This window comes from Etheostoma spectabile, chromosome 15 (genome assembly GCF_008692095.1).
Source record: "Etheostoma spectabile isolate EspeVRDwgs_2016 chromosome 15, UIUC_Espe_1.0, whole genome shotgun sequence".
Classification (NCBI taxonomy): Eukaryota; Metazoa; Chordata; class Actinopteri; order Perciformes; family Percidae; genus Etheostoma; species Etheostoma spectabile.
In genome coordinates, this window is record NC_045747.1 from 6280261 (window position 1) to 6292502 (window position 12242).

At 39.0% G+C, this 12242-nt stretch overlaps 1 protein-coding gene across 1 annotated transcript in view; it reads left to right on the forward strand.

Moving 5' to 3' along the window:
- The first annotated feature begins 5055 nt into the window (after nt 1–5055).
- cacna1ia (calcium voltage-gated channel subunit alpha1 Ia) overlaps nt 5056–12242 on the forward strand; it is a 43610-nt gene continuing 36423 nt past the window's right edge. Inside the window, exons 1-2 of the mRNA XM_032538166.1 lie at nt 5056–5170; nt 11444–11577. Coding sequence (XP_032394057.1) covers nt 5081–5170; nt 11444–11577 — 224 coding nt within the window. The 5' untranslated portion in view covers nt 5056–5080. The remainder of the gene's footprint in view (nt 5171–11443; nt 11578–12242) is intronic.

Sequence of the window (12242 nt, forward strand, 5' to 3'; positions counted from 1 at the left end):
ATGCAGTGCATTATGGTTAATCTCAAACATTTAAGGATGTTTAAATGTGTATATGCTCCAGCCAGTGGGGAATACAGCATTTACATAGGGACAAAATAAATAAGAAATGCACTCAGGTAATAAATTGATTTTACACATGGACCGGAGCACTCCATTTATACATTTTGATGATTACAATAATTACTTTTTTCTACTAAAGGTCTAGTAATTAAGGTCTAAACTGGGGCTCCTTATTGCTGCCTTTTTGTCACCTGAATGCAAAGACAGACAGAGAAAAGAGTCAGCAACACAAAGTGAAATGTTTTGTCAAAAAGAGAGACAGAGTGCATGATGAAGTTGGAAAGCCCCAACCCGAAAAAAAGATGAAAGAGGAGGGTGATTGTCTGATGAAATCTGTACTGATGCAGAGGGACAGGTGTAAAAATACTCGATAGGTAGAGAAGAAGAAGAAGAAGAAGAAGAGAGAACAATTGAGAGGTGAATAAAGGGAGCGAGGAGGCCCTGTCCGCCTCCTAAGAAGACCAGACACATGGGAGTGAGGAGAAAGTGAGAGATGATGCTAAAGAGAGAGAAAGACAGCGACATTAAAATTTAAGTTGAACCTCTTCTGTCACACGTGGATGGTCTCTGGGGTGGATCTTTTTAACATTTTAATGACAAATATCCCAAAAGTAATAGCTTTAACAGAACAATCAAATGAAATTTTGAAGCTCAATAACAGCATGCCTCCCTTCCTTTCTCCTCAAAGCATCCTTGGCGTCAGACTCAGTTAGTGCCCTCCCAACGTGATTAGGGAGGGACATGACCAGCCATCAGCTAACGCTCTGGAATCAGCTGGATGTGAGTCAGCCTCCTGCTGCTCCATTTCCATGGTGAGGGAAAGGGTCTGGGGTCAGTTTGACAAAGAAACTGAACTCAAACCAGCGTTGAGTCACTTTGCATGTCAGTGCAGACGCTGCTGGAACTTGTGAGCGTTGATAGGTTGAAGGTGAATAGTCCACAGGGGTGTTTTTCATGTAATGTTGGAGTGTGGATGAAGTCATGTGATATTACCCTAGCTGCTTTTCAAATGTTTGTATTCTAATCTCTGAGCTATGCAGAGATTGGTGGGACTGTTCAAAACAGGCACTGTTCACAGGCATAGCTTCTTTGCTTTGTCTCCCATCCTGTTTGTTTATAGCTAAGCCCCAAACCAGACTTCTCTAATGCTTTTTGTATATCAGTGTTTATTTATTTACTTTCTGTCTTCTCTTCCTCCTCTCAGACTGTCTGTAACACTCAGCCGCATCAGACAGACTCAGTACCCAGGGCCTTCATTGCAGGAGGGCCCAAAAGATGCTAGAATTAGTAGATGTGGATGCAGGGAGGGGCCCATAAAAATGCCTTTCTACAGGGCCCAGAATTAAGAGCTACGCCCCTGGTCTCACTCCTTCTTTCTCTGCGAGTTCACAACATGCCTCTGTTCTTGGCTCTTGCTTTGCTAGCAGAGAACCTCAGGGCAGGTTCTTTAGTCGTGCTAAGGGAGGGCTGAACACACACGCACACACACACATTTACACACGCAAGCCTGATTGATTTTTCATTGCCTGTTGAGGTAGAATGTATTCCAAAGTTTTATGCGTTGTTTTTTTTTTTTGCTGGGAGGGCAAAATTGTCTGTCGTTTGCTTTATCACTCCTGGGAATGAATGAGAAGCTGAGAAAAGGGAGAGGTTGGAAAAATTGTGTGTGTGTTGGGGGGGAGGCAATAGCTGGGAAAATTGAAATTATATTGAAGGGGAAGAGTTACAGAAAGGAACACAGTAACCCAAAGGGGGTTAGACCCTTATTTCACAGGAAGGGTTGGTGGTTAGACAAGGTGACTAGGAAGAGGCAAATATTTCTCTCAACACAGCACTGCTCCATTTCTACCCATTTCTCTATGTTACCCCAAGATGACATTCATGAAGGGATAGCAGAGACAGTGGAGGAGAGCTAGCAGGAAGGACAGATACACAGATTCATGAAGAGTATGGCTTGGTTTGTGCAGGAGAGACATATTAAAAAAAAAAAAAGATTAACAAAGATATTTACAACCACATAATCCCTCCCTAATAACAATAACAAGTGCATCTACAGTTTAATTGATAAATGTCCTTAAGATTTTAATAACAAATTTAAAAGTTGAGCTTTAGGGCACTTTATTTTTTATGTTAAAGTTTTATCTTTTGTCCTAAAATGAAGTGAGTCCTTGTGCAAGACAGGTTCAACGAGAAGTTACCCCTGAAATAACTGATAGCTAACTCTCTCTGCAGTGTTATATATTTCAGTATATGTGCAGGTTCTTTTCTTAAGCATCAGATTTTAGTTTTAAAGGGAAAATAGAAGACGTAAGACACAATGCTTTTAGTACAATATGGTAGAGTCTACATTGGGTCAGATAAATGGGTATACATTTTGTCACCCACAGTTTAGTGAGCACTTTTCCCTGCTGTTAATCAAACATTTGTAGCAACAATCCATGTGAAAAACGAGTTAGTCACATTAACACGTGTTGGCTTGACACACACTCATACATTTCCCCACATCCCACTGCCAGGGATTGTAAGTTCTAAAAGTGCAAAGTTCATTAGAAAAAAAAGACTTAAAGCTCATTGTGTGAACACAAAAAAGAAGGGTTAAGAGGACAGATTATAGAACTAAAAGAACATAAGCTGACAGCTTAACATAATGGAAGAAAAGAAAAGCTGTAAAAGACTTTTAAACTGCATGACAATGATAACACACACACACACATACACACACACACACACACACACACACACCATTGCACACATAATACTGAATACATTTAGTATGTGAAATCCCCTTTTTGGTTTTATTCTTCCTTGCATAGCATTAAAATTACACAATAATTACCATGTATTAACTCTCAAGGCCTCAGTACATCAGCAGATATGGTGCAGGTGTGAACCAGGCGTATGAAGCGAGTAGCAAGTTGCCTAGTTGTTAGTCAAACATGTTAAAAAAAAAACAGCTTAAGCAAACTGTTTAATTTTGATTACAATAACATTGTTTTGACAGTGTTAACATTTAGAGAAATCTAAGCCCATACTCCTGTATCTTTCATCATTTTAAGAAAATATCACAAAAAGTGTTTTCTGTCTTGGCAGGCAATAATATTTACTCCGTCATGTCTGATTTAGTGACTCGTGTAGCAAAAATAGGTTGGCTGGAAATATAATTCTCATCTTCATTTTCATTGATAAATTGCTCACTGGCTGTGTGACCTCAGCCTGCATGTGTTGCGTACATGCTGCGGATGAGTCAGTTAGGCTGATATTAGGGATGTGAATCTGACTGATTCTATACTTGTTCATAGAATACAACCTTCCTTTTTGAAGACAGATAGAGATTTTTCTCTTTTTAAAGAAAATGTGTGGCAATATGCAACAACATGTCTCCAAAGACATTATTCTGAGTTAGAACAAAAACCCCTGTCTGACAAAACTGTTCTATTGGTTAAAAATGAGTTTACACCTCCGCCAAGGCAGTTAGGTTTTTTGATATGTTTGTTGGTTTGTTTGTCTGCCAAATGGACAAATGTTTTTTCCCATCATTAACATTGCGTGATAGGATGTTTGTTCTGCATTCACGTGATGTTGAAATAATCCAAAAAATGAATTCCCTGACCACCTTTACTCTTCGTTGTCACACAAATACTTGAAAGGACTATCAACATGTTTAAACACTCTGAGCAATATTATATAACACATCCTTGTAGCGGCCATGTTGTTTCCACATTACAACCTAATGCTCATGAACGCACCGAAATTGTGAGATCAACTTCCCAACTCAGGAATTGGGACCATGGAAAATGCGCCATTGGCCTTGGGAGGTCTGCGCTCCATTCTAGTGTAAAAAATAAATACTTGATAGCACAAATTTAAACCCAGTACATTTTTATTTTACTAGATAAGATTAATAGATCATACAAGTTTATGTATATTAAAATAATGATGAAAATAGTTCAGTTATTTTAAGTTGTTTGCTATTGTATTGACTATAGAACATCTCCTGTGTTTTAAATTAATTACAGGCTTCAGAGCAGGAGGATTGTTCTGAAAATTATGACGTTTTCTGCACCTTTTTAGATGAACAACACACTGTATTGGAGCCGGCTACCTTTCAAGTTTCTTTGTTCTCTAGATCTAGATCTAGATGACAGGACCAGTAGTTGGCAGTAGGACGCTTTAATGGGACAGATGAGTGTATCAGAGTTTGGAAGATAAGTCACAGACACTCTTAAAGGTGCCCTGCCACATTTATTTCATTATTTTGTGGTAATGTCTGAAGTTCTACCATGGACTCTGTAACATTTTTTGTTGAAAAAGATGTCTTGATTACCTTGTTTCAAGCCATTCTAGTGTGGTATAGAAACCTTGCAGGAAGACTCAGCTTTTTTTTTTTGTATTAGTTCTCTTTAATATTCAACAATCTAAACTGTTTGACTTTGATTGGCTAACAGATAGCCAATGAGAGCATGGCTATCAGCTTCCTTTACCCAGCGCAACTGGGCGAGCTCATGAATAGTAATGAGCTCAGAGAATGTGATTTCAGACTGACCAGCTTTTGCAATTGGCCTGATTTAGCCAATTGCCTGACACAAACACATATGGACCTAACATATTTAAAAAAAAAAAAAAAAACGTATTCAAATATGTATTCTTTTATTTTATTCATATTATTATTTCATGTATATTGCATGTATGTATATTTTTCCTAGTATTTCATTTATATTTATATTCTGTGCTTTGTGACTGATTTTGCTACTGCAACACCGGAATTTCCCATTTTTCTTGGGATCAATAAACATCTATCTATCCATCTATCTAACTCAGTTCCAATAAATGTCATATTCATAACATTGATGTATAATGAAAACCATAGATATTGTGTTTAATTTGAAACAGACGTGCGCAACAATCCATCCGTACAGCCCAGTTTGAAATGTATACAGTGTGTACGGCTGTGTATTTCTCCTCAGCTGCTATGCTCCTTAACCCCGGTCCTGTTAATACGTGGTTCGAGAGGATTAGCATCATGGTGATCCTGCTCAACTGTGTGACACTGGGCATGTACCAGCCCTGTGAGAACATCGACTGCACCTCGGACCGCTGCCAGATACTGCAGGTAAGGTGGACCTCTGTGTGTTTGTGTTTGAGCCTGTGTGTGTAAGGACAACATGTCAGCTCACTAATGAAGAGAAAACAAAACGATCAATTATTTGACATAAACTCAGAGCAGCTCAAACCTCCTCTTGTTCCTTTTCCTCAAGCTGCGAGGCAGACAAAACACTGCTGCCGGAATATTTCCCTTCTGAATGCTTTATATTTTCTCTTGCTCTCTGAAAGGGAATTGGGACTTAAGTTTGTTTTAATATAGTCTTGTGGAGCCCACGTGTGATTTTGTCTCTTCGTGATGAGAATACGCATGTGCAGACAAGTAGCAGCAGCCACAGCCGAGAAAGTTTCACCCTCAGACTTCACTACTGCTGCAATTTATTTGAACCACTATCTCACCTGACGAGGCTTTTGATCTGCATATAACCTGCCCCTCCCCCGTGAGATGAGTTTTAACATCGTTATTCTCCAGAATTATTGAGGTTTTCACATAAATTAAGCTTAGAGTTAGTTCTTGCAGGACACGGAGGTCATATGCCCGCTGATTGAATCATCATTCCCATCAGACACACACCAATCAATCACAGCCTTTCTCACATCAAGGCGGTCCTTTTAAATGTGACTTCCTGCTACACTGACGCTGCTGCTGCTGCCAACGCTTTGCCTCCACCACCCCAGCCTCCACCTTCCTAGTTCAGTCCTGACATAACTCAAAGTTTAAAATGGTTTTCAATGTCTTTCTTTTGGCTCACTCCTTTTTAATCCATGGGGTTTTTCTGCATGGTGCATCCTGTTTCAATTTAGCATGCTGCTTTATTGGTTCAGGGAGCATTATCAAGAGCGGAGGCTTCAGCATTGACTGTATTTCCTTTTGTTGCAATAAATGGTTAAATCTATGACTGAACGGGCAATTTCTTCTCAAGATGATCATCATGAAGCAAAGTCTTTGTAGATCCATGTGTTTGTGTTCTTGTATTCACGTTGCTTGTGGACTCGACTGATCCTGTAACAGGTAATGATTGACCAAAGGAGTTAGTAACAGATTGAGTTATCCTTTTGTTAGAGCGCAGAGAGTTATCCTTGTGTTAGAGCACAGATTATTTTATTGTATTTCTTTGCCATTTGCAAATATTGTCCTTTTGTTTGTGCTTGTAAGCCGGGTAAAGCTGTTGTGGGTTATATGCTACTAACGCAATTTGCCAACTGGCTGAGGCTTTGGTGTGTTCCTCCTGGGTCGTTATTGCTTTTCATCCAAGTAAATTTGACAGGCTCAGTTTAGGTGTGACAAGGCGAGGACAACCTCCTTCTGCCTCACATGCTTTTTGTTGGTGTTTTTTTTTTTTTTTTTGGTGAGGTGTCTGCTCTTGGTTGGGCGGTTGCTCTGTTGACTGATTGCACTGCCGTGTCTCGCTTGACTACAGCACATTAGAGTGGATTATAATATCAAATAAAGCCCCCAGACCAAACTTTAATAGGTTTATTTATCTCATCGGATTTTCTCTTCATTGTCCAAAGATTAGAAATAAGCATTCACTGCAGTTTTAAAACTCTGCAACACATCTTCCAGCTTCACTACCTCCTACCTCTCCTTCCAATGCCATTGTTACTCCTCCCTATGTTCCCATTTCCCCATCCTACACACTCATTCTCTCTCTCTCTCGTCCTCCATCCATTGTCTCTCTAACAAGCATAGTGTTCCCCAGGTAGTGCGAGGGGTCCTGTTCTGGTGGTTGCTAATGGTAACAGGACGGATTTTGCTGACAGAGCTTGGATTGTTAGAGTGGCCCTTACATGCTTCTCTGGCCCTCTGTGAACTACAGCATCCCCACCTCACTTTCTGGAAGAAAGAGACAGACAAAGTAGCAGCCATAAACAATACATGCATTACCCCAGGATCTGTTCAGATATTTGTATACAGGGGTTACACTATATTTAGAATTATATTTTCCAAAATGTCACACAATTCCTTTAAATAGCCAGACTGTGATTGATAATTTAGTTTTAAATGATAATAATTACAGGAAGAAATTGTCCCCTGGCGTAAAAGGATTGTTGATTATCTGAAGTAAGAGTAACTTGGACATTGTTGATTGAAAAACATATTGCTGCTTATTTTTTTCACTGCTTTGGGGAGCATGTAAAGGTTTTAGAGGCAGATCTCTCAACACCTCGGTTCATAAAACAGAAACTCTCTCCATGGCCAAGAAATGACCAAGTTCACAGCGACAAGCCGCAGGTGAGGATTCAAATTTGACCTAGGCTGTAAAGAGTTGGAAGTCCTTTGCAGCCGTCTTTGGACCCATTTAAATCATGTATGTATTTGCATAGTCATCTCACGCAAATGGAGAGTTGTTTTTCTACCATAAATTGATAACAATTGGACAGGACTCATTGTACCATCACATCAGCACCTGTTCAGCCTTAACATGTTCAGAAAACGTGCCTTTGTCATTGAGTGTGTAATTAACATTTGTCAGTATGAGGCCTTTGGATTGATTCAATGATTATGTCATCATTCACTCACTTCTCAAGTAAAGTAAGACACACACTATTTTATATTAAATAGTCCACCATCACAATACTGATAATGTACATACTACATTCTTTCATCCTCCTACATAAGTAGCACAGTGACACCATATGGTCTAAATTCAACTCTAACTTATTTTTCAAATCATGAACAAGCCCATCACAAGACAGCCTCAACCTCTTTAAAAATCGTGTTGGCGATCAAACCTGATAGACTGACCAAAGAGGACGCTGGCAGTAGTGGCAAATTAATTAATTCCCCTTTCACTAAGCGCAGAGTGGGACTGGAATCCAACTAGTGCATTCAACGTTGGATTACGTGTGAAGCGTGCAGGCTGCATTATTTATTGGAACATCATTTAAACAGCATGTGTGCCAGATCTTCTCGTCCTTCCTATTGCATGCTGTAAGCTCTGTGTGTGTGTGTGTGTGTCTGTGTGTGTGTGTGTGTGTGTGAGTGAGTGAGTGAGTGAGAGCGAGTGAGAGAATGAGGGGTGGAACACACATGTTGGCTTTAAAATGCATTTCAAGAATGTTTTGTGTATTTAATATATATATAATATACACAAAAAAGCATGGATTTATACATTTACTTATGCACACACGTGCATGCTTATCTTCACACACAAAAATGTGTTGTCCCCAGCTCATTTCCTTCTCGGCCTTAAGATATTTTGATCCCTATGAAAAAAATAACAAATTATACAGACAGTCCATGCGTGTCAAAAAAAGGGAATGGACAGCTGTTTTGTTTCTTGCTATTTGGGACTTGGACAAAACAACCTGCTAGTGCTGCAACATGAATACATCCAGAACATTTCACACACCATTTATCTCATTTAATGTGCTTCAAAGCTACAACCGCCATTGTGCAATTCTTCATCAATGCTGAGTTAGAAATAATCATCTTTTTCTTCAGTTGAAGCATATTACACCTGGTTGTCCAGATGTAGCACATATTAGTGTTTTCTAGCCTGCTGAGGGTTATTTTTGAGTCTCTATTTTGTCATTTAACTTCTGCCTGAAACCCAGAAAAGTAATAACTGGAAAGGTACTTGTGGACAATAGATTTCCCATTTCCCATCTGTATTGGTTTGTACCATTTTATTTTTTGATTGCACAAACTCTTTACCCAGGGCATATGAATTTACTGAACTGAGGATTTAGTTGGAAAGTTCTTGTGATCTTTGAAAATCTGTATGTTTTCAGCATTTAAGGCCTCCTTTGTATTTATCTAGGTATTTCTGTCAAATTACATTAAGCTATTTTAAACTGGGTTGCTTCAACGTCTCAAGATTATATTTGATTATGTTAGTAAGGTTGGCTTATACGTAATACATTTGTCCTGAGTCTATTACCAGCCTAAGCTGCTACCTTATCTGTCGATGGTTGGTGGTTTTGTCAGCAGAGCAAGCACTAGCAAAAATAGTATCTCATTTGGAATAGTGTAGGAGTGTGAATGCTTTTGTGCGCAGTTTGGGGATGGATGACAGGTTTGGAACAAACAAAAAGGCTTGTCATCTAAAATCCAAATTATGAGCAATGACTTATGTACAAGCAGCCATGCAGCTTCATTGGTTTTTTGATTTTCCAGGCCTTAGAAGTCTGTGTGTCAAAAGGGTAGCAGCTTGAGTTATATGTAGTAGGAATATGTAACAAGGCAGCATACACAGTCACACAGCCTAGGGCAAAGCACTGGGGAAGAGTTTTGTTCCGAAAATACATTAGGAGGTTTAGCTAGTGATCTGAAAATAATAATGCAAGCAGGACATGGAAGAGATATGAGCTCATCTGTCTCGTCTCTCTTCATTCTTTGTTTTCTGTCAGGTTTGACCTGGGTCTCCTTCACGTTCTTTATCCTCTTCCCTTCTTACTTCACTTGTGATTTAAGTATTGCAGCATGGGTTGCTTCACATTGGGCACCATATGTACTGTGTGCTATTGCATTGGCATAGACCCATTCTTCTCAGTGCACACAAATGCACATTTAGCTCTTTTAACCCATTAAAATGACAATGTTAACAGAAAACGTTGTTCAAGGAATAGACACCCATGTTTTCAGAGCACACACAAACACAGCACATCAGGCATGAACAGAGGTGGAAAGAGTAAAAAAAATATTGTACATAAGTAAAAGTAATATTACTTTTGATTTTTACGGAAGTACAATATAGGTATAAAAATCTACCCAGGTAAAAGTAAAAATTAGCTCATTTAAGATTTACTCCTAGTAAAAGTTACTTAGTTATTTTTGCCATAGCAACGTTAGAGACCTTTTTTATTTACTTTTTCTTACTCAGTAACAGATGGGATTTAAAATGTTGCAACTCACAATATTATAAACAAATATAATAATTTGAAAACAGATAATAATTTGTGGTGCAAAATGGATGGAGAATAACTTATTTGACAAGTGAGCTTAGATGAGTGTGCTGTGGAGTGTGAACTTGCCACTCTTAAAAAGTATCAAAATTGCCTTTGAAAGATGGAAAATAGGCCATAGACCGTTTTGAGGTATTTGAATAGACATGGTGCAGACCCAAAAAAATCACTTAAAGGAGATTTCCGGTTTGTTGTTTGTAAATTTGGAGTGCTGTCAGTAGAGAGAAAACCAAAAACTATCAGTGTTGTCTACACTGTGTTTCCCTCCTGCTAGAGTTAGCACCCAGCAGGCTTAAACAGGGCAAGTTTAAAACGGGTTATTAACCTCTTAACAAGTTCAAAATGTCATTAGAAATTCCTACCAATGTGCAGTGATTCCTTCCGAGTGAACACAGTGAATAAGACTGTTGTAGTTTTGAAAGAAATGCACGAAAGTTGTTCTAATTCACCTTTGTTTAGTTATGGTGTTGAGAGGTAGTTAGAGAACTTAGGGACCGTCTAAAACTACAACACAGAAAAGAGATTAAACAAAAATATGTAGGCTGTCAATTTAATGATTAAAGAAGGCAGTGTCTCCTAACTTACCTCTATTATAACTTGTCTGCTGCTTAAGTTTATGCTTAGTTTTGAAAATATTTGGTATCTCTTTTCTGTGTTGTATTTTGTAGACGGTCCCAAAGCACTCCTTGCAGTGTCAACACATGAACTAAACACAGCTGTATTAGCAAAACTTTCTTGCCTTTCTGTTACATCTACTGCAGTCAGATTCACTGTGTTCACTCGGAAGGAAGCACTCCACATGGGTGGGCACTTGTAATGTCCTTTTGAGCATGTTTAGAGGCTAAACACATGTTTAAAACTTGCCCTGTGTAAGCCTGTTGGGGGCTAACTGTAGCAGGAGGATAACACTGTGCAGGCAGCACTAATTGTTATCATTTTTCTCAGAGCTACGTGTTGAAATAGACCGAAATTCTCCTTTTAAGGTTTGATAAGTGTGCATGTGTGCTTCAGGGCACGTGTGCCATTTGGTTTCTCAGTCTCTCAATTTGGTTGATTGCATCAAACCAAATAGTTCTTTTCCAGCAGGTCTACTGTTAACAACTAAGGAGTGCTTTAAAAGTATTTTTGCCTGAGGCGTTGCAGCACAATAAACGTATGGGAGTAGCATCTTCTTCTGTGTTAAAAATATATCCAGATCCTTTTTTCTTCACCAGAAATGTCAAGTGCTCCTTTCTCACTAAGAAACTGAATTTGGGAGAAAAGATGAAGATTGAGGTTTGACAGCAGCTTGAGCCTACTAATGAATTTCAAGCAAAATCTATTGAATGCATCTCACTTTTCTCCATCTTTATCTCTTTTTATCTTCTCGTAGGCCTTTGATGCATTCATCTACATCTTCTTTGCATTGGAGATGGTGGTAAAGATGGTGGCTCTAGGGATCTTTGGCCGTCGTTGTTACCTGGGAGACACCTGGAACAGGCTGGACTTCTTTATCGTCATGGCTGGGTAAGCAATAATGCTAGCACTCGTTTTACTTCTGTGTAATGTTGTTTAGGTGACGTTTATATGGTACTCAAGCAGCATTTGCTCTCGAAATCAAGGCTGAATAGAGAGTAAAATAACGCTGTTTTGTTGCCTGCTATCATAAACACCAATGACAATATCATTAAAGTCCATGACTGAAATAGTTCACTTGTACTTTATTCTGAGTTTAATAGTATAGCGTCCATAGTTTTCGCAAGTATCGCACTGGTCTGCATGGCTGTGGCTGCCGAGAGATTCCTATTTTGTGTAGATACTTTTGACTGGTTGTGAAAGTTGTTACATTTAGTTTTTGACTACAGCCTTATGGACTGTTGTGCATCGAGAACAAAATAGGAAGTAGTGTGACGTTGTGATAGAGCCACAAAATACCACAAAGTTAGGGAAAACTTAACCAAACCTTAACTAAAGCAGTGTAGGATTAGAAAATGCCTTTATTTTGAAACAATGATTTGTATGGCACTGACTAGTTTATGTCAACAATGCTTCACTTCCAGGATAGTTCAGATATCCCTCACCTTCCACTTTCTTTGTGTTGGCCTTCTAAACTCGGGTCGATTTATGAGGGCTATGGCTAACTGCTCCTCCGATCTCTGCAGGGTAAATCCAGACAGCTAGCTAGACTATCT